The following is a 22,778-nucleotide window of genomic DNA, read 5'->3' as shown; positions in this document are numbered from 1 at the left end:
TTTAAAGCCTGTTAATTTTCACATCTTCATGCATTTTGTTTCTTAAAAAGGGGAAATATTGACACACACATACACACACACCTGAACACAATGACGAAATCAAATGAATTACCATGACGACAAACAAGGCAGGGACAAACAGTGCAAATGAAAAAAACGAAAGTCTAGTGGTGTGACAATAATGAACAGACTTAATTTAGTCTTTTATTAAAATATAAACATTGATCAGCAAACATAAACAGAAGCTCAACCGAACCTGTTTGAAGTGTGAGAATAAACCTCAATGGTTCTTGCAGAAGGTCAAACATGCTGCATAACACACGAAAAGGAACATCACTGCTTCTTGCACGTCAAGCGAACATGCTTGCGCTTCCGTTTATGATAACTGATGTGTGAGTTGATGAATGTTTAAAAGCCTAAATTCAATCTGTTCATCATGTAAGGCGATCAAGTCTCTTCAGAAAATTTGGACTAAACTACTCAAAGTTTTACAATCTCTTTATGAACTTTTTGAAGAATCAAAGTGGTAGTTGCATAGCTGTCAATGGAGGGACATAAATCTCTCAGATTTCATCAAAAAGATCTTCAGTTGTGTTCCAAAGATGAACGAAAGTCTTACGGGTTTGGAATGACATGAGGGTGGGTGAGTAATTAATGAAATAATTTTGAAGATTTTTGGGTGAACTATCCCTTTAAGGATTGTCTTATAATCAGGTGTCCAAGCTGTGACTCTTTTAAACCCAATTTCTTTCTATTTGTTTCCATCCATATTATCTAGTTTATTTGTATAACTATGGTGCAATGACACTATATTTTTTATATAATCAGTGTACATAGAAATCTGTGAAATGCTTAGAGATAGATCATTACATTTGTCACTTTTTTAGACCCCAATGCAGCAAAAAAAACAACAACAAAAAAAACACCAGACATGATTAAATATAATGCTGTCCATTTAAAATGAAGAGACAAATTCTTTGTCACGATAATGTTGTCACAGATCACCCTAGTCACCATCCTCTTCACTACACATCCCAGCATCCCTCCTGCACGTCATTTCCAAGGGGGTAATCCAGAACCCGGAAAGTGTACCTTCCCTTGGGGCCGCCATTGGTTAGCAAGCCTACAAACCATCACCTGCTGTTAGCATTCCATTGACTCCCATTCATTTTGGCGTCACTTTGACAGCGAATAACTTTACATCTGAGGCGTTTAAAGACTCCATTTGTCCATTATTTATTTCTTAAGAAACACGACAATGTATAAAAGGCTCCATTACCTTGTATCTTATGTTATGGCCCCGTAGAAGCAGTTTTTGTAAAAATAGGCTAGCGATTGCGTCATAACCACGCGACTCTCTGTTGCACAGTATGAGAAAATTACCGTATAGACAGACAGGAGGAGAAGCTTGCGAGCAATCGGGGGGACGTGGAGGCAAAATGATAAAATAATTAATCAGAATACTTAGCAAAAGTTGCTCCTGCTCCTAGCTCATGGACACCTCCTACTCACACTCTCCGTCTCTGCAAGTTTCGGAAGGGAATGATTCTGATTTCTCTTGGCACAGCTACTAGAAGACAGACAGGCTGCTCACATCACATCTACGTCGTCAAGCTCAGTTTGAGTCTGCGCAGTACGGTCAGCCATCAGGAAGTGAGTGCTTCTAATTGACTTCACTTTTCTCCGTTGAAGTCTATGGGGTCGCTGTGTCCATTTCTTTTACTGTCTATGGTAATTTCCAATCACTCACACCTGCACCTCATCATCACCCTCATCACTGCCACTACATAAGCACACACTTCACCACAATTCACTGTCCAGTCTCGTTTCTCATGAAGTGGACTGCTCATCTTGTGATCGCCCTTTCTCCAGCGATCTCCCTAGCTGTGTCCCAATGTGAAGGCTGCATCCTCCGAAGGCCGTATTTGAAGGCCGATTGGCCGCATTTGAAGGCCGATTGCGTCACAGCGGCGCGACGAAGGACGTCCCAATTCAAAGGCTGCATCCTTGGAAGGTCGCATTTGAAGGCCGATTGCGTCACCGCGGCGCGATGAAGGCTGTCCCAATTCAGTTCTGCATCCTCCGAAGCAGGGCCGGCGTGTGCACTTCTGCCACTCTAGGCGAAAAACAATTGTGCTGGTCCGTGCTGGCTCTAGGGCTGGTCCGAATACCATTTTTTGAGCTTCGAAGCTTCGGTAGTAATGAACATCGAATATATGAAGCTTCAGGGAGAGGGGGCTGAACATATTCTTCTCTCTAATAAAGGCAGGAATCTCTATATGTCTGTCTGTCTGTCTGTCTGTTTGCATTTTGATTATTTCGAGAACCGTTCATCCAATCGACTTCACAAGTGAGTGCAGTGTCGCATTTGGTGCAATATAGATGGACACGCGAGACGCGACAAGTTCAGAATTTATAAACTTTTAGTAGCCTAGCCTATATAGAACAGCGCGAGCGGGAAGCGGCTTATTTGCTTATTTATTAAACGCACACACACAGGTCTGTTAACTTAAGCAAGGCTACTTTTAAGGTAGTCTAATATTTTTCTGACTAAAAAATTACTGACACAGTAAAGGGTAGATTTAAATAAAGAAAAACGAAATTTAAATAAAGAAAAAACGAAATTTAAATAAAGAAAAACGAAATTTAAATAAAGAAAAAACGAAATTTAAATAAAGAAAAAGCGAAATTTAAATAAAGAAAAAAACGAAATTTGAAAAACGAAATTTAAATAAAGAAAAAACGAAATTTAAATAAAGAAAAACGAAATTTTCGTTTTGGAGCGGCAGCTCAGCAAATCATATAGCCTATTTTGTGAATTGTTCTTTCCCGGTTGGCTCACATTTTGCCACCTGTCGGTACACGATCCGTTCCACCTGCACGATCCGTACACGCATGCGCGTAATTACGTAGTAGAAAACGTCACGGTTTTCCTACACTATCGGAACCACGCATGCGATGGCACAACTTGCGGCATATTTGTGTAACGTTGTATTGTGTTTAACATTTCACAGCGGGTCTATTTTGATGCTTTTAAATGTAGCTTACGCTATGCATTACGATGTGTTTACGTGGTTGCCAATCCAAAAATAATAAAGGAGTTGTGAGTTGTTACATTAACATACATGATCAGTTTCCTCCATAGGCTACTCTCCTTTGCGATTCACTGCTGTATGGTATTAGGCTTAACTTGCCGTGTTTTGGTCTGAGGTCAGTAGTATTGTCAAAGACGGTTTGTGTCGTTTTTTTATTATTAAAAGCTGCTAATATTAGTTAACTTTTAAGTTGAGTAATTTTGTATTAGTATGGTATGGGTCGATATAATCTAAATGAGGAAAATGATCCCTTCAATGTTGTTTACAGAAGACAATAAGGAACATAATATGCATTTCTGCCTAGACAATCTGCACTTACATGAAGAAAGAACTACGTGGAACAGATCGTGCAGTGTCGTAAATCGTCGCAAAACAGAATTATCATTTGCGCATGTGCGTTTTCTACTGCGTCTACTACGCATGCGTGAAACGGATCGTGCAGGTGGAACGGATCGTGTACCGACAGGGATGGGGAAATGAAGCCTCATGAATCACTGAGGCTTTCCCCTGACTGTTCCGGGAAAAGATTCAAAGCTTCGAGAGTGTCGAGAACAGCGCCATCTGGTGCTTATTTTAAATAAAGCAGCCAGAAGCCTGTGTTAGAAGCTCTGGCAGATGAAGCAACCACAACACACTCCATAGTTTCAATGTTATGTGTACAAATAAAAACCTTACATGTTTGTGTTTGATTTGTTCATTAAATAAATTATTTTACCCATTAAAGTGTGACAATTAAAATATAAAATGAGCTTATATGATTCAATAAGATCTAATGTAGGCTCTCTCTCTCTCTCTCTCTCTCTCTCTCTCTCTCTCTCTCTCTCTCTCTCTCTCTCTCTCTCCACACACACAATGAATAAGGACATTGTCTGATAGGATCATCTGTTATTAAATGTGCTTATGACACTTGTTACTGATAGTGCTTAATCAACTGTAGGAATGACAGAAAGTTGATAAAGTTTTTAATTATTTTTATATTTTTGGATGTTGCCATTGCTCTAAATACAAACCCTTCACCAAACACCAACACCCCTCTCCCCTAATCCCACCCTAAACCCCAATACCAACACCAAATTACCTAAAATCACCAAAAAGTGCAAAGATTTTACAAAAAGACACAATAACAAAAAATAATAGCCTATAAGTAGCGAAAAATAAATGTTGCTTATTTAAATGTAATATATTGTTTAACTTTCAAAGTAGGCTACAGCACTCTCCTCACAAACACATCAACCAGACTGAGGCAACAATAGCCCCGTTTACATGTAGCATTGTATTCCGATAATAACCAGTTTAAAAGTCCAATCAGAATGAAAATGCTCCATGTCAACACCTCAATCGGAATAAAAATGCTCAAACCGATTGAAATTTCAGTCGGATTGAAGGGGGTGGAATAAACCTTTTCATGAACCGATCAAATTAAAGATTACACCATGTAAACGATCTGATCCGATTACTTTGAGTGTATGTCTTTCTGCGCATGCCTGGTTTTGCGCCAGATAATTCTGTCAGCTAACATAATGCCTTCTGTTTGTGACCCGATGCACGCTAACCATTACCATAGTAAACATGGTAAATATGAACGCTTAGAAATCAGCGAAATCAGACAAATCAAGAAATTAGACAAATCAAATAGGTTATCATAATCCTGATTTATTTTATCTGTCAGTAGCCTACGTCTCGTCTCTTTATACCGGACTATCCTCTTTCTGACTGAAAATATAACTGTATCCTTCTGGGAGAGAGTGCTAAAGCTCCTCAGGTAATATTTTTGGTGGCATATTTGTAGAAATGATCATTCTTTCTAAATGTGATGTAAATATGTGCTGTAACTAGGCTACCAAATAAACAGAAACAGACGCGACTGAATACGTTGCGTGTCCTCTTTCTTTTGTGAAATAGACGTTCACAAACGTCATAAACGGTAAACCACTTTATTTCTGTGTGACTAATGTGCAATTTTGACACAAATTAATTCATTATGATCAATGTGTCGCTTTTTATTGTAAACCTGTGGTAAAACATCGATGCTTGGGTTTTAAATATTCAATTAAACAACAAAAATGCCAGCAAACGGTCGCTCTTGTTTTGCGATCACGCTGTTTCCAGTGATTTCTTTCTGATTAGTTTTCTGATAAAACTTCCATTTTGTTGGTGAAATGATGGGTTTGTGTGACGTTGTTCCAGAGAGGCGTGTTTCGGGCGTGTTTTAAGTGAAGCGCTGTGGAGCTTCTGGCCCGACAGTGGAAACGCAGCAGATTTTGGGCACGGTGCTACTGGCCCGAGGATATTAGCCTGGCACGGCCGTTTAAAGCCCTGGCTCGCACTGGCCCGACAGTGGAAACGCGGATAATGCCTACAACTAACGCAACGATTAAGTGATGCACCATCTGGACAGGATTGAAAACGTGGAAAATAATGAGCTTCCAGATCCGACAGACAAGTGTGCGCATGTCACAAAATGATTTCGATTGAAAGCGTCTGCACATGTAAACACCAGATCGGTTTAGATAACATCCCATGTAAACAGTCAACCGGAATCCGTCAATCAGAACGATCTTAATCAGAATAGCAAAAAAGTGTGCATGTAAACGGGGCTAATGACTCGTTAAATACGATCTGGAGTTCGAGCCTTCTGACACCCAAAGCGAAACGCGCTCGTGACTGGAGAGAAAGTGAGGCTTCGTTTGTCATCGATCACGTGACTCTAGTAAACCAATACACACCCCGATACGGGGCTTCACTAGAAATGGTTTCGCTTGTGTGATACGCGCATCGAAGCTTCAGTGTCATATGTAACATCACTAGACTAGAGATCGGTGGTGGACAGCAAATTCACATTTAAATGTAAGTATTATGTTTTCATTTATTTAAATGGCTAGCGAAACCGAGTTAAAGTTCATTATAAACTTCATCTTAACTCCTTCGTCATCATTGCGTGGCTTCATTTGTCAGGTAGTTTGAGGCAAAACTTGTGCTAATATTAGTTTAACGACCTATTTGTAATATTTGCACTAGTCTATCTCACTTGTGTATTAGGCTAAAAGAAATATGCTAAAGAAGTAAGCCCACAACAATAAGAAAAGCAGTTGATAAGGCAATGGGGTTTCACTTTTATGTGTTTTTGTAGTGCTGTCATGCAAGCTATGTGGTTTTAACCAAATTTGAGTATATAGAAATATGATTTCTTAAGTATTTTGTATGCATGTCTTGATGTGTCATATTTTGCAGTGTTAACAATGCACTTAAGATTGCACCCCTGTGTTAAGCTTTTTTAGAGCAATTCAGGAGAAAAAAAATACACAGTAAGAAAGTTAATACACACGTCTTTGCTGAAATGTATTGTGCTGTTGTTGTTAACAAGCCATGGTTCATTTGCTCTGCCCTTAGGATTGCAAGTGTCCTGGGACAGGTGAGGGTGTGAGTGGGAAACCCACTGCTGAAACTTGGCCCTGGTTTGTCCTCAGGGCCCAGTTCAGCAGTGGGTGCCCACGGTGAGGAGGAACCAGCAGCAGCAGCACCAGCAGCACCAGCACGAAGGCAGAGGCGAGGAGAGTAGGGAGAGGATGGACAGGCTGTTTTCTCTTCTTGAGAAAATGATTGAAAAATATATCTTTTTTTCTACATATTCTTGTTTAACTTTTTTCACTATTTTTTAAAAGGAAAGAAAAAATCTGTACATTATTTTTATGCAACTTTAAATGTGTAAATAAATAGGCTTAAAGGGATAGTTCACCCAAAAATGAAAATTAGCCCATGATTTACTCACCCCCAAGTCAAGGTGTATATGACATTCTTCTTTCAGACGAATACTTTATATTAAAGTTATATTAAAAAATGTCCTGGCTCTTCCAAGCTTTGTAATAGCAGTGAATGGCTGTTTCTGTTTTAAAGTCCATAAAAGTGCATCTATCCATCATAAAAGTGCTCCACACGGCTCCGGTGGGTTAAATAAAGGCCTTCTGAAGCAAAGCGATGCATTTGTGTAAGAAACATATAGAGGTTCATTCATTCCCTGTGTGACCCAAGAGTGCAGCACAAGTCCTGAAAAGTGAAGCCAAAGCATCTCGATCGCCCCCGGTGGTTGGTCCCAGTATAGGTCATAAACCTGGGACTCATCTCTGGGACCCTCTCCATGTAGTCTAATGAACGCGATGGACACTATAAACAATCAAATTACACTTCAAATAAAATGTTTCCAAAGATGCTTCTGTCATTTTAGGTAGTTTTTAGGCTATCACGCTGATTTAAGTTTAAGTGTTCGTTTTTTTAATAAGTTTGTTCTTAGTTATTTGATGCTATAAAAACGGGAATGTGAGGTCATGATTGACAGCTGTGATTGACAGCTTCTCTAAATGAAGTAGTCACTGAGGCACCAACGGACTTTGGGGGGGATTTTCGGGGTGAGATTGGAGCTTCAACTTTAATTTCTACATGTCTATCTGTTTATTTCACACTGACACAATGAGTTGACTTCACCACACTGGCACCCAGTTTGCACATCTAAAATATTGCTTATATTAATGAGCATAATAAGCCTTTTTAATGAACATAAAGGTCCATGTTTAATAAATGTTAACGAAACTAAATGAAAATGTTTTGTGAAATTAGAAATTATTTAAGAGATCATTAATACAACTAAGTTTAGTTACATACATAGGCTAGCCTACATGTTCTCATATCCATATTTTGTTCAAATGTCACAAGTTAGGCCTAATAATCTCAAGGTTTACTGGGTTTTACACGATTCTTGTGTGGTATTGGTGGTGTACCTAATAAAATAAACGTGTGTCCCTTTCTTCTCACCTCTCATTCTGATTCAGGGAACATTGACAATTACTCTGAGTCGCCCCCTGTCGTTTCAAAGAGTAGTACATCGGCGAGCGCTCGTCCGTTTGGGGAGGTGCGCGCGCATTATTGCAGCGGGCGGAGTCCACGGCTCTGATATGTATATGGGACAGGAACTTGTAACGTTCTTCTTACAAGTTTTCGGCATATTGACAGTCAGGAAAGAGCTTACATTTACATGTTTATGTTGCACAAAGAAAAAGGTAAGCATCGTGGTCTATATACATATTATAAAGGTAGGCCTATTAAATATTGTATGTTGGCCTAATTATTCTACATTTTGAAAGTAGCCTAGGCAATTTGATCGTAATCGTAAACGCAGTCGGTTTCAAACGTGAAATGCTTTTTTTCTGATCTGAAACTAGTCTTTAACTTTTAACTATTATTGAATCACAGTGATGAAACAGAATTAGTTTCAGTTTCGATTCTGGTGTTCAGTTTCGACTCCCCGCGTTGAGTCTGCTGCTACCTGATTTATGATTAGAATTAGATAATATACATGATCTATACATAATATACATCCTACATCTTATCGTAAACTTAACCACTGAGGGAGGTTATTGGCGAGCAGCGTATAAATAACGCAAATATAGCATTAGGCCTGCCGCCTATTTCATAAGGGAAAAGCTGCAAAACTGTAAAAAAGGGAACACTACAAGGTTCTGTACGTTGACATTAGTAAATTCATTAGGGATAAACTAACAATGAATATCTCTTCACGTTCACAGCAATGTTTCATGTTCTTGATTTATGTCCATTCCAGGACTTTTTTAAAAGGAGAAGGCAATTGTGCAGAGAGCGGCCAAGTTTATCCAGTTCAGGTATGTTCTTGAAATGTGGATTCCTAAAGATAACCTATAATGAACAATATGAAATATATATAGACGTTTTTGAAAGACGTCTTTTATGCTCACCAAGGTTGCATTTATGTGATATAAAATACAGTAAAAACTGTAATATTGTGAAATATTATTACAATTTTATATGTATATATATATATATATATATATATATATATATATATATATACACACACATATTGTGTTGTCTTAAAGATTCAAAATAGATTTGGGGAAGACATGGCTCCCATCGCTTCTGATTTATCAAACGAGAAGAGAAAGCAGCTCTGTGGTTTGCTGGGGAATGTTGAACTGACTCTTCTCTACAAAGCGTCTGTTCATGGATATCAAGCTTCTGCCTTCCATCAGCGATGTGACCATCAGGGTCCAACTGTACTTGTAGCCTATAACAGATCAGGCTACATCTTTGGTGGATACACTAGTGTAGATTATACTCAAAGTGGACGGGAAATTAGAGATGAGAAAGCTTTCCTGTTCAGTGGTCAAGGTGGAGCCCCTCTGTGCATCATAGGTAACCGTGTACAGTATGCACATCTTGATGATGCTAAAGGGCCCAGCTTTGGCCAACAGTTGTACTTTTGCTACAAAGACCAACCAGTTGTATATTACAAGAAATTATATGTGAATAATTTTATCGTTCAGCAATTCAATACTCTAAAGTTATATGGGAATGACACTGAGCTGACTGAATGTGAGGTGTACAAAGTCAACCAGAGTAAGTACATTTCCGTCAGTGATTATTTTCACTTATTTAACTTCTGTTGTTAACATTCAACCAACATAAGCTCTATAATAATCTTTGTTCAAAATTTTCCAGCCCTTCAAGTCAGTTTCAAAGAGGAGCCATGGAGGAATATTCTTTGGACATCTAAGTATGTTTCCACTCCATGTTTCCAGTTATTTCATTGTTGCTGATTTCCTACAGCAATTTTCAATAATAATATTGTGATCTATGTTGTAGACGAAGAGAAGAACTTATGGATTTGATCAGGAATCATAAACCCCTGATGCCGTCTGTGAGTCGGGTCAGAATCCTAATGATCGGTCCTGTCGGTGCTGGAAAATCCAGTTTCTTCAACTCCATCAACTCCGTCTTCATGGGTCACGTGACCAGCAAAGCCATGTCAGGATCTGCAGGCACTAGTCTCACCACACAGGTACAGATTCAACAGGATTCATAGTGTTTCCTACAGAAGTCTCTCTTCAGGTCGAGGAACAGCTCTTGATGACTTCAGGTCTTGATGTGTTTCTCTTCTTGGTTGGTAGTTTCGCACATACCCAGTGAAAGACGGCCGTGAGAGAAAGCCATTGCCATTTGTGTTGTGTGACACCATGGGACTCGAGGAGCAACCAGGTGGGTTGCACTTTATTTTACAGTACGTGTAACTACATTGTGCTTACCTAAGAAATAACTGGGTAATATAAGGTAACTACAAGGGTAAGGTTAGGTTCAGGTTTAGTATCTAGTTATTACCCAGTTACTATAATTACTATAATAAGTACATCATATGCTACCATCAGGTGCAGGACTGAATATTGCTGACATCAGCAGCATTCTTCAAGGTCACATACCAGACCGCTATAAAGTAAGTGCATACTTATCTCCAGAATGAAGTTGAAGAAAGAATTAAAAATTTAGATTAAAATGTGTTCTTCAATATGCTTCCTGTTAAATCCTCTTGATTCAGTTCAACCCCAAAGCACCATTTCAACCGGATGAGCAAAAGGCCTCCAGACCTGCATCTCTACAGGAGAAGATCCACTGTGTGGTGTATGTGATCGACGCCACCAAAATCTCCCTCATGTCTGACCAACTTGAGGAAAAACTCAGTTCTGTCCGTAGTAAAGTGAACTCAGTGGGTAAGTGAACTACAACATGTTTAGACCATTTTGCATAAATCGACTCAAAATGTTCCATGACCGGCTGAAAGTTTATTTAAACAATTTCAGCGATTCCTCAGATGGTCCTGATGACGAAAGTAGATGAAACGTGTCCCCATGTGCAGAAGGACCTTGAAAATATTTATGCCAGTTCCTACATCAAGATGAAGGTGAGACATGGTCACATGATCACATGAGCTGTTCCCACGGGACCCACGGGACGGCAGCAAGGCAGTGCTGGTGCCGGTTCGGAGCCGGTGCCTACTCGCGAACCAGTTCTTTGTGTTTCGACAGCCAAAGAACCGGTTCTCGGCCAGGAAAATTGGTTCCAAAGCGGCACCAACTCTTTGCTGGACTAGAACCGTTCTTTTACCACGTCATGCTTGCGTCGGGGGCTGGGGGCGGGGTTATTGTCGAACTTCCTTCTCCAACGTAACCTCCGTCTATAGTAATCCAGACGAGCAGCACAAATGTGTTCTAAACGTCGTCTTCTGACCCCAGTATAGGATCGCAAAGCCAGGAGAAACATTTGCAGAAAGACGATGTAGTGTAATTGTAATTGTATTTGTTATGCTTGAATTTGGTGCAAGCGTTTCTAGGAAAGCTAAGACGAAGCCTATGGCAACGTACACAATGACGTAACGACGTCGTTCGCTGGGCTCTCTAGTCAGTGGAAAAACAAACAGGTTCTGAGAAGGTTCGCAAGTTGAACCAACTTTGAACCAGCACCAGTTCCGAACCAGTTCTTTTTTGGTGGAAAAGGGGTAAGAGTGACTGAGATGTTGTTTTGTCTCTGCAGGTTCAGGAGGTGAGCTCTCGGTTAGGTGTGCCGGTGTCTTGTGTGTTACCGGTGAAGAACTACAGTCAGGAGCTGGAGCTGGAGCTTAAATGTGACATCCTGCTTCTCAACGCTATACAGCAGATGCTTCGCTTTGCAGACGACTATTTTGATGATATTGATACCATTTAGGCAGAGCCGGCTCTCCCTATAAGCGAACTAAGCGGCTGCTTAGGGCCCCGCCGCCACTAGGGGGCCCCCTAACTACAGATGGTACTCGCCGGTGTCGCCGCATTTTAACAGTCAACCAACCGTGTAAAATCGTTGTCTTCCCTGGACTTGGAAATTTGACCGCAAAAATTAAACGAGTCTATCCAACGGGTGCAGAAAAAAGGAGAAAAAAAATCACATTATAGTAGAGCTACTCTAACGAAATCCAAATTTTAAGCAGTTTTTACTGTAGAATTCTTTTTGTATTAATTTTTGAACTTGGCACATTACACAATGCACAAAGAGCGGCCTATTGCGTTTTCTGTACAATTCGCGGCGCTGTTTCTTGGCAACCAGAGGGTGCGTTAAAGTGGACATTATCCCATTAAAGTAGAGGTAGCCTACTCAGACGAAATCCACATTTTAAGCAGTTTTTACTGTAGAATTATTTTTGTATGAACTACATGTAACGTGCAACAATGACTGTAAAATGTAAAAAGTGTTACCTAGAGCTTTTATTAGATTTATGTATATATTTTATTACTAAACATTTTATATACACATTTGGCTAATGATTGTTCGCTGAAGTAGTGTTTTTGTAGTTGGAATATATAAAAAATAAATACCAACTCAAACTAAAATCTTTTGCAGAATTTTTTATCTCTTTGATAGATCAATATAGAAGAATATGTTTAAATCACTTTAGAAGGAAGCAAAGAAATTACTGGTCCAACTTCTCCCTCTTTTTAAAGTATGGAACAGGGAAAAGAAGTTCAAAGATAGAGACTCCAGCATCACCTGTAGTAGGCCTATGCAACAACTTTATTGAAGATTTTTAATACTAAAGGTTTTAAGCTGTCTAGTGGACAAAAAACAGTTTGTGCTGTTTTAAAATTTACAAAGCATTCAGACAGTAATAAAGTAGATGTAGAAATTTGGCAAATCTGTAATCTTTACTTTTACTGTTTCAGTGAGTGTCATGTTCTGTAAGAATACTTTGCATTTAGTTTGTTATTTTCTCCCCCTAGTGGTCATCTAGGAGTAATTCAGTGTGTTCATATATAATTCTTACATTGCTTTCATTGGTTGATTTTATCACATGATACAGTCTGATCAGGAAACACATTAGTAGTTATATTCCATGCGGTCAGCTTGCAGCTCTAGTCACCTTATCCTGTCTCCATTTCTGTTTGTGCCTTGGGAAAGCATCGCTTGTAAGTTATATTTGAATTTATAGTAAATTAAATTGATACACATGCGTCATGTAAGACGTTCTGTGATGTTACTTGAATATTTATTTGTTAACATGTGAAAACTGCTATTGTATAGCCTTTCATAGTTTGTTAGTTTAGCTGTTGAGCTGCACATACTATATTTACAAGTTATTTACAGCTATAAGCATATCAGCTGAATGTAAAATATATATGTTACAACTTTGTAGCTTAAAGGTGTATTATTTTATGTCTGTTAATGTACAGTATGACGTGTTTGAATAGCATTCAGTGATTGGTGCTATCTTTCTGTATCGTTTCAGTTTTACAAAGATTCCTTCTTGAGAATTACGACAACAGTAAAGAGCCTTGAACTTTACTCCAGCCTCTGACTTTCTCTTGAAGCTTGTTAGCTATCTGTCGATTTGTGTACAGTCACACACACTGAGGACAGAATAGTAAAAAAGCGACTTCACGGCGGGCAAAACAGCAACGAGAAGATTAGGAACTGAGCCAGTACACCCTCTCAAGCATACTAAGGCCTCTTTATACATCCCTTCTAATACATCTTGGAGGATTGTTAACCATAATGTTGCATACCAGTGAAGCTGGATTGGAAAAAGCGTCCATCACTGATGATGGTGTTAAAGATCAAGAGACAGCACGTGAAGCAAGATCACAACGTTCCACCTCATCAAGCACATCTAAAGTATCCTCAGCTAGCAGGGCCGCTGCTAAGGCCCGTGCTAAAGTTGAAGCTGCACGTGCACGTGCCACCTTCGTTCAGAGAGAAGCTGAATTGAAGATAAAAGAGGCACATCTTGCAGCTGATTTGAAGGTCAAGGAGGCACACATAGCCGCTGAGTTATCAGCTTTGGATCATGAGAGGGAGATTGCAGTAGCCTTGGCTGAAGCTGAAGTTCTTGAGGCAGCAGCAGAGATCGAAGGTACACAGGGCAGTAGGAGTCTCCACGATTCAGTTCAAGCCGCCATGCAGCGCACCCGTGAATACGTCGAACACCACTCCCAGCTACGTCTCAGTGATGAAAAACCCCCAGTACTTGAACCATACACGCCATCACTGTTGCCGCTCATCAAACCCGATGTCCAATCAGAAAGAAAGGAGCATTTCCCTGGTCCCAGCAGTGCTTCTCATTTCTTACCCAAGAATGAGGGTGCAATTCAGGCTGCAGCACAACAGCCAGAAAGAGCGACGTCCGTGGTTCGTCAACTCACCACAAGGGACGATAGCCATAAAGCGCAGCAGCCCGAAAGGCCAACACCAGCAATTCAACACCACTCCTTTGATCACCTCCTCTCTACTCATCCACACCCTTGCTCTGCACACAGTAGAGCCTCATTACAGCCACATATAGGGCATGCGGACGACAGGGCAGGTATGAGTGATATTGCCAGGTACTTGGTACGTCGAGAGCTTGTGAATTCTGGCCTGATCAAATTTAATGATCGTCCAGAAAATTACTGGGCATGGAAGTCTTCATTCTGCAATGCTATTGCAGGACTGAACTTAAGTGCTGGCGAGGAGCTTGACCTCTTAACAAAATGGTTAGGAAATCAGTCTTCAGAGCACGTCATACGGATTCGTTCTGTGCATGTTGCCAGCCCTGATATAGGTTTAAGAATGGCTTGGGATCGCCTAGAGGAGTGCTATGGCTCCCCCGAGGTTATTGAAAGAGCTCTCTTTGAGAGAATAGAGAACTTTCCTAAAATCAGTCATAAGGACCCCGTAAAACTCAGGGAGCTGGGAGACCTGTTAAGGGAGTTAGTGTCTGCAAAATCTGAGGGTTATCTGCCAGGGCTCTCATACTTGGACACCGCCAGGGGTGTCAACCCTATCGTTGAGAAGTTGCCAATTGGTCTGCAAGAGAGGTGGTTAGCTCAAGGCTCACAATACAAGGAGCAACACAACGTATGTTTTCCTCCATTTGCATACTTCACAGACTTCATATGCAATGAAGCACGCCGAAGAAACGACCCAAGCTTCACTCTCTCAACAGCTCCTGTAACCCCAATGAATGGTTCCCACAGGTTCACTACAGGTCCAACAAAGTTTGAACGAGTGGAAAAGAGACCAGCATATGGCAAAAGCTATGTCTCTGCTCACAAGACTGGAATTGCATCGCTACAAACAGCTTCTCAGGCGGTCAGTTCAAGCAGCAGGCGAGGAGAAATAGACAAACAATGCCCTATCCACAAGAAACCACATCCTCTGAAAAAGTGTAGGGGTTTTCGAAGTAAGTCACTAGAAGAGCGCAAGGCTTTTCTTAAAGAAAATGGGATCTGTTTCAGATGTTGCTCTTCTACCATTCACCTGGCAAAGAACTGTGAGGTAGCTTTGAAGTGCACAGAATGTGAGAGCGACAGCCATATTGCAGCACTGCACCCTGGACCCCCACCATGGAACAGGAGAGGTCCCTCCTCAGAGCATGGCGGGGAGGGTGAAGGAGAAACACTTCAGCTGGCAGTCACCTCTAGGTGCACAGAGGTCTGTGATGACGGTAAGGAACCTAGATCCTGTTCCAAGATTTGCCTAGTGAAAGTTTATCCTAAAGCACGCCCTGACAAAGCTGTGAAAATGTATGTCGTTCTGGATGATCAGAGCAACAGGTCCTTGGCCAGGTCTGAATTCTTTGACCTCTTTCAAATTGAAGGGTCAAACTCGCCATACATTCTGCGCACGTGTTCAGGGGTCACTGAAGCGTTTGGTAGAAGAGCCACAGGGTTCATGGTGGAGTCACTGGATGAAACAACAAGCGTGATGCTTCCCACACTCATTGAATGCAATCACATACCAAATGACCGCACGGAGATTCCAACTCCAGCAGTCGCACAGCACCACACACATCTGAAGTCCATAGCTCACAAGATACCACACCTAGATCTAGAGGCCCAGATACTCCTTCTTCTGGGACGCGACATCCTCCAGGTTCACAAAGTCAGAGAACAACGCAATGGGCCACCGAGAGCACCCTACGCTCAAAGATTAGACCTTGGCTGGGTTGTTATAGGTAACGTCTGCTTGGGCTCAGCCCACAAGACAGAGTCTGTGACTTCTTTTCGGACTAACGTGCTTGAAAATGGACGTCCATCTCTCCTTACTCCATGTCCCAATCATATTCAAGTCAAGGAGAGGTTTGGCAATGAAGGACTACACTGCACATCTCTTCACGGCCTTACACACCATACCCCAGTCCTCCATGACTGCAGCCTCGGCAGCACGATCTTTGAGAGAACCAAGGATGATGACAAAGTGGGTCTCTCCATCGAAGATGAGCTTTTCCTGGAGCTTATGGATAAAGAAATGTTTATGGATGAGTCCAACAGCTGGGTGGCGCCTCTTCCATTTCGATCACCACGGCGACAGCTGCCAAACAATCGAGAGCAAGCTCTTAATCGCCTTGCCTCTTTGTGCCGCACATTTGAAAGAAAGCCTGAAATGAAAACTCACTTTGTGAACTTCATGCAAAAGATCTTCGATCACGACCAGGCAGAGTTAGCTCCACCGCTGCAAGAGGGAGAGGAACGATGGTACTTACCCATCTTCGGTGTGTACCACCCTCAGAAGCCGAATCAGATTAGAGTCGTGTTTGATTCCAGTGCTCAGCATCATGGGATTTCTCTCAACGATGTGTTACTTAAAGGCCCAGATCTGAACAATAGCTTACTTGGAGTCTTACTACGCTTCCGCAGAGAGTCAGTAGCAGTGGTAGCAGACATTGAACAGATGTTTTACAGCTTTACTGTCAGAGAAGACCATCGAGACTTCCTTCGGTTCCTCTGGTTCAGGGACAACGAACCTGGCAAGGAGATTGTTGAGTACAGGATGAAAGTCCATGTGTTCGGCAACAGCCCGTCGCCAGCAGTAGCTATCTATGGCCTTCGTCGCGCGGCACAACATGGAGCAAGTGAGTATGGCTCAGAGGCCCAACACTTTGTGGAGCGCGACTTCTACGTCGACGACGGCCTCAAGTCTCTACCATCAGCTGCTGAAGCCATAGATCTGCTGAAAAAGGCGCAGGAGATGCTTGCCGGCTCAAACTTACGCCTCCACAAGATAGCGTCGAACCATTCTGACGTTTTGGATGCCTTCCCACCAGAAGACCACGCAAAAGGTTTGCAGAACCTGGACTTCAATGACAATTCAGCCCTCATTCAACGCAGCTTAGGGCTCAGCTGGGATCTTAAACATGATGTTTTCACCTTCAGAGTAGCATCTACCGAGAAGCCTTTTACCCGTAGAGGCGTTCTAGCCACCGTGAACAGTCTGTTTGACCCTCTCGGATTTGTGGCGCCAATCATTATACAAGGGAAGTTCCTGTTACGAGAGCTCACTAGCATTGAAGCCCTCGACTGGGATAAGCCTCTTCCACATGAGAAGGAAAATGAATGGAGGATGTGGAAAGACTCCTTGCAAGATCTGAGTGAGCTCAAGATTCCAAGAGCTTACACACCTACCACCCTTACCACCACTCAAAAGAAAGAGCTCCACATCTTCTCAGATGCCTCGGTGAAGGCCATTGCCGCTGTAGCTTACCTCAAGGTGATCAATGAAGATGGAGAGTGTCACGTGGGATTTGTTTTGGGAAAGGCAAAACTGGTGCCCTCATCTGCTCACACTATCCCAAGATTGGAACTGGGAGCAGCTGTATTGGCAGTAGAAATGGCAGAGTTGATAGAGAGTGAGTTGGACATCAGTGTAGACACATTGCGGTTTTACACAGACAGCAAGGTCGTCTTGGGGTACATATACAATCAGACCAGGCGGTTTTATGTGTACGTTTCCAACAGAGTCCAGCGAATCAGGAAGTCCACCAAACCTGAGCAGTGGCACTATGTCTGCACCACACAGAATCCGGCAGATCATGCTACACGTTCTGTACCTGCGGCCGAATTAGCTAGCACAACCTGGCTCACAGGGCCTCCGTTTTTGTCCCTTCCTGAAGGAGTAGCCACTTCAGGAGAGGAGTCATATGGACTCATTGATCCAGATGCAGATGTTGATGTGCGTTCTCATGCCACCACTCTCTTTACTCCATCATCTAGTCTGGGATCTCATCGTTTTGAACGGTTCTCGTCTTGGAAGTCTCTGGTGCGAGCTATCGCATTCCTGACACATATCATTCAGTCTCAAAGAAGTGCAGTAAAAACCAAGGATGACATCTGTAGTGGCTGGCATCAATGCGAAAAACCTCACACGCCAGAAGAGCTGTCCAAGGCAGGAACTCTTATTGTCAAGTGTGTGCAAAGAGAAACTTACAGCAAAGAGTTCGCCTGCTTGGTTGCTGGGAAAGACATCTCAAAAGATAGTTCATTGAGAAAGCTGAACCCCTATGTGGACGAAGAGGGTCTTCTGAGAATAGGAGGCAGGCTCAACCATGCGGTACTCGACACTAATGAAAAGTTCCCTCTCATCATTCCAGGTCGCAGCCACGTTGCAACATTGCTCGTGCGTCATTACCATGACAAGGTTAAGCACCAAGGTCGTGTTTTCACAGAAGGCTCTGTCCGCACAGCTGGATTCTGGATCATTGGAGCTAAGAAATGTATCAGCAGTATCCTTCACAAATGTGTTACATGTAACAAGCTTCATGGGAAAAGCGCTGAACAGAAGATGGCAGATCTACCCTCAGATCGTCTGAGTACAGAGCCACCCTTCACCTACGTGGGACTTGACGTTTTCGGCCCATGGGCTGTCACCACAAGACGAACCCGCGGTGGACAGGCTAACAGCAAAAGGTGGGCTGTACTTTTCACCTGCATGAGCACACGGGCCGTGCACATAGAGCTGATAGAGGCGATGGACACGTCAAGCTTCATCAATGCGTTGCGCCGATTCTTTGCTCTGCGGGGACCTGCTAAGCAAATCCGTTCAGACTGTGGAACCAACTTTACAGGTGCCTGTAAGGAGCTGCACATACTCCTTACCGATCCCAAAGAGCCCAATGTAAGGAGGTACTTGGGTGAAGAGGGTTGCTCTTGGGTGTTTAACTCTCCGCATTCCTCCCACATGGGAGGATCTTGGGAGCGAATGATTGGTTTCGCCAGACGGATACTCAACTCCATGCTTATGCAAACCAACCCTTCATGCCTCACTCATGAGGTGTTGTCTACTTTAATGGCAGAGATCACGGCAATTATTAATGCTAGGCCACTCGCACCTATTTCTTCAGACCCGGAGTCACCCTTTCTCCTTACCCCTGCTACACTTCTGACTCAGAAGATGTCTACTTACCCTCCTCCTCCGGGAACCTTTGACAGCACAGACCTTCACCGCCAGCAGTGGAGACGGGTGCAGCATCTGGCTAACACGTTTTGGAGCAGATGGAGACGTGAGTACCTTCCTACACTGCAAAGCCGAAGCAAGTGGCAGGACGTACGACCTAACATTGAGAAAGGTGACCTGGTTCTGCTTAAGGATAACCAGGCGAAGCGGAATGAATGGCCCATAGCTCTGGTTACGAATACATTCCCTGATGAAGATGGGAAGGTCAGGAAGATCGAACTCAAGGTCACAAAATCTGGATCAGCGAGGACCTTCTTGAGACCTGTTTCTGAGACGATCCTTCTCAAGAGTGCTGAGGAATTAAACTGATTTAGTTCCCCCTTTTTTATTCAGACACAATAAGATTATTCAGATAGTGGTATTTAATCAATACCAGGCGGGGAGTGTCATGTTCTGTAAGAATACTTTGCATTTAGTTTGTTATTTTCTCCCCCTAGTGGTCATCTAGGAGTAATTCAGTGTGTTCATATATAATTCTTACATTGCTTTCATTGGTTGATTTTATCACATGATACAGTCTGATCAGGAAACACATTAGTAGTTATATTCCATGCGGTCAGCTTGCAGCTCTAGTCACCTTATCCTGTCTCCATTTCTGTTTGTGCCTTGGGAAAGCATCGCTTGTAAGTTATATTTGAATTTATAGTAAATTACATTGATACACATGCGTCATGTAAGACGTTCTGTGATGTTACTTGAATATTTATTTGTTAACATGTGAAAACTGCTATTGTATAGCCTTTCATAGTTTGTTAGTTTAGCTGTTGAGCTGCACATACTATATTTACAAGTTATTTACAGCTATAAGCATATCAGCTGAATGTAAAATATATATGTTACAACTTTGTAGCTTAAAGGTGTATTATTTTATGTCTGTTAATGTACAGTATGACGTGTTTGAATAGCATTCAGTGATTGGTGCTATCTTTCTGTATCGTTTCAGTTTTACAAAGATTCCTTCTTGAGAATTACGACAACAGTAAAGAGCCTTGAACTTTACTCCAGCCTCTGACTTTCTCTTGAAGCTTGTTAGCTATCTGTCAATTTGTGTACAGTCACACACACTGAGGACAGAATAGTGAGTGTACTTTAATAAGCAGTAAAATAATTGTGGGCAATCATGTTAAAAGAGGTACAGATGAAATGTGTAAGGGTTAGATTGTATACAGTTGCTGGTTTGCGGTGGCAATACTCCATTATTCACTGCAAGGCAGGGCCCCAAAATTATCCTGCTTAGGGCCCCCAGATTTACAGAGCCGGCCCTGCATTTAGGCCATATAAAGTGCTGCATAGATAGGGGTTTAAACCTCTTGATCAGCACAAGGATTCATCTTAAATCAGATGATTAATCTCTTCTGTTTGTCCATTTTAGATCCTTCATAATCATACATAATATCCATTTAAGAAAATGATGGGAAATGCAAAGTTCATATATCACTTAAGCTGCACATTTCATGATGATTTTGTTATTGTATATATTTGACATTGTTGCTTTAGTAGATAGGTTTATAGAATAATAATAGAATGATATGTTAGGACTTGAATTCAAGATGCTAAAATCTGTATAAACATTATTTTAAAAAGTGCTTCTTTTGATAAACTAAAGCTTGTTTTTTGATTGTGCTTTAAGCTTGAAAGTTTCTTTCAGGACTGTTCAAGATTAAAGTAAACAACAATTCATTCTACACATATGACTAACAATTACTTTTATTAATATATAGAAATTATTTCTACTTAATTACGTAGCCTATAGGCTAATTTAACATTTTTGATGAATACTTTTTTTAATTAACATATAGCTAATTTAGAATAACCAAATGATGGGTGCTCGAGCCCCTGCCCTTTTTCAAAATTAATCAAAAGTGCCCCTCTCAAACAAATATCAATGATAATATTGTGGTCAATAAAACAAAATGCATTTAATTATAATTAACATGACAATGTGTACAAAACTAAATTAGCCTTACAGTTTTTCTCAATTGTTTACACACGAATACTGGTACTTGAGACACAATGACCACAACATGTAACACATTCACCAACCCCCTGAACCAATTCTGCTAAACTACAAGCACAATTCCTGCTTTACACTCAAACTGCAGTTCTAAAACACACTTTTTTCAAAACACTACACACAATTCTCAGCTTTTGGCACAATTTTCATGCAGAAAATCTCTTGTTTTCACAAGGAACACACTGCCATTCAAATATGCACACTGACTCATCACATTGGCAAACACCCGTCACACAGTTTTACAATTAGCAATCAGAGCTTTAGCATAAAAGGGCAACAGGTCAGCTCTTCAATGGAGCAATGGATGGCAACATTGGATTTTTATTTTTTATTTTTTTTTTTACTGTAACTGTATACATATATTCTTCTGTTGTTTTGTATGTAGACCACTGTATGTACAACTTTGTGTTGGTTGGGATGTTCACTGTGTACATTGTTTTTGTGGAAAAAATAAAATATATTTGTTACTGTGTATTTTTTTCTGAGTATAAAAACAATATACTTAAATATTTTACAACACACTTATGTATGTAGGCTACTGTCTGTAGTAAATGTAACACTGAAAAAAAAAGGCCTTAGTCATTATGAAGAATGGAGAGGAAGTGTTTTCCATTCATCATAGTGTTTTACATTGAGCACATCAGTGTTCAACTGGTTCTTATAAATGTCTATTCATATGATGGTTTGTGTGTCATTTGAAAAAAATACATTTTGAGAAGAAATAACATTGTTTTGAATGTAGCCTAAAGTTTCATTTTGCAGGAGAATTGAGGGGTTTTGCCCATTGTGTGTGTGTTTTTTGATTTGTGTGTAGAGTTCTGAGAATATGAGGCATGCTTTCAGAAAATGTGTGTAAACAATCGAGAAAAACTGTAATTCACGTTTATTTTTTACATATCTCTGTCATTCGGAGGCGTCGTTGCCATTAAAGCGTTGCTATGGGCTGCGTCACTTGTCTTGCTTCGGAGTCGGACTTGATTGAAAGGGTTTCCGTTTTCGAGGGTCTCTAACTCCGGAGTAGTGTGTGTGTGTGGACGACGGCATGTGTAACCGTTGCCAAAGTGATGCGTTTTAAAACGAAAATGTTCTAGTGTAAACGTAGGTATTCCACAGTCTGCTCGGGAACCGATGCTCTCGAGGCTCGAGCCAAATATGTTTTTGTTTTTTTCTGTGAGTAACGTTATATGGCTCGACCAAACCATTTTTAAGCTTTTTTTCCTTTTTTTTTTCTTCTCAATAATCAAAAGTAGCGTTTCGATTCAATTAAAATGCTACATATTACAAAAATTAAAATATTACATAATTCACTGATGCCTGTTTTTCATGTATAATACATCGACCAATCATCATCTGGCACAACAAGTTCAAATTTCATTGGACAGTGAAGAGAAGCTATAATTTTGTAATTTTCCGGTCATTCATAAATCGTTTGAAAATTACATGGACAGACGAATTTACATAGGAAGCGATCTGAATCTGCGTCGTTGACTACAAAGCACTGCACAAAACCAGCACCAAAAGTAGCATTAATGGTAAGTAGTATTTAAGTCACTTGCATTTATTTAGTCTATGTATAT

At 41.1% G+C, this 22,778-nt stretch overlaps 3 protein-coding genes and 1 long non-coding RNA gene across 6 annotated transcripts in view; all 4 read left to right on the top strand.

The window, feature by feature from the left end:
• Positions 1–22,778, top strand: part of LOC309475893 (interferon-induced protein 44-like) — a 49,918-nt gene that overhangs the window by 5,409 nt on the left and 21,731 nt on the right. The window lies entirely within an intron of this gene.
• LOC309475931 lies at positions 4,788–6,711 on the top strand. Its single transcript, XR_014197890.1, has 2 exons — positions 4,788–5,942; positions 6,486–6,711. It is a non-coding gene; the product is annotated as an uncharacterized lncRNA (long non-coding RNA).
• Positions 8,025–22,778, top strand: part of LOC309475894 (interferon-induced protein 44-like) — a 31,036-nt gene continuing 16,282 nt past the window's right edge. Inside the window, exons 1-11 of the mRNA XM_082138870.1 lie at positions 8,025–8,146; positions 8,707–8,764; positions 8,999–9,518; positions 9,621–9,675; positions 9,765–9,960; positions 10,070–10,157; positions 10,325–10,389; positions 10,492–10,663; positions 10,754–10,854; positions 11,484–11,654; positions 20,460–21,673. Coding sequence (XP_081994996.1) covers positions 9,023–9,518; positions 9,621–9,675; positions 9,765–9,960; positions 10,070–10,157; positions 10,325–10,389; positions 10,492–10,663; positions 10,754–10,854; positions 11,484–11,654 — 1,344 coding nt within the window. The 5' untranslated portion in view covers positions 8,025–8,146; positions 8,707–8,764; positions 8,999–9,022 and the 3' untranslated portion in view covers positions 20,460–21,673. Of the gene's footprint in view, positions 8,147–8,706; positions 8,765–8,998; positions 9,519–9,620; positions 9,676–9,764; positions 9,961–10,069; positions 10,158–10,324; positions 10,390–10,491; positions 10,664–10,753; positions 10,855–11,483; positions 11,655–20,459 lie in introns of the transcript that reaches the window.
• On the top strand, positions 11,662–20,186 carry LOC309475873 (uncharacterized protein). 2 transcript variants are annotated; one of them, XM_082138801.1, is made up of 2 exons: positions 11,662–12,886; positions 13,207–20,186. In XM_082138801.1, exon 2 carries the CDS (start codon positions 13,473–13,475, stop codon positions 19,494–19,496), a length of 6,024 nt encoding a protein of 2,007 aa, XP_081994927.1. In that variant the 5' UTR covers positions 11,662–12,886; positions 13,207–13,472; the 3' UTR covers positions 19,497–20,186. The 2 variants fall into 2 exon arrangements, 1 of the variants encoding a protein (XP_081994927.1); XR_014197884.1 differs by lacking the exon at positions 11,662–12,886 and having other exon boundaries at positions 12,926–19,810; positions 20,131–20,186.

The sequence above is a fragment of the Leuciscus leuciscus genome, assembly GCF_965113295.1.
Source record: "Leuciscus leuciscus genome assembly, chromosome: 15".
NCBI lineage: Eukaryota > Metazoa > Chordata > Actinopteri > Cypriniformes > Leuciscidae > Leuciscus > Leuciscus leuciscus.
Note: the sequence above shows the minus strand (reverse complement) of the source record. Positions and strands in the feature narration are given on the sequence as shown.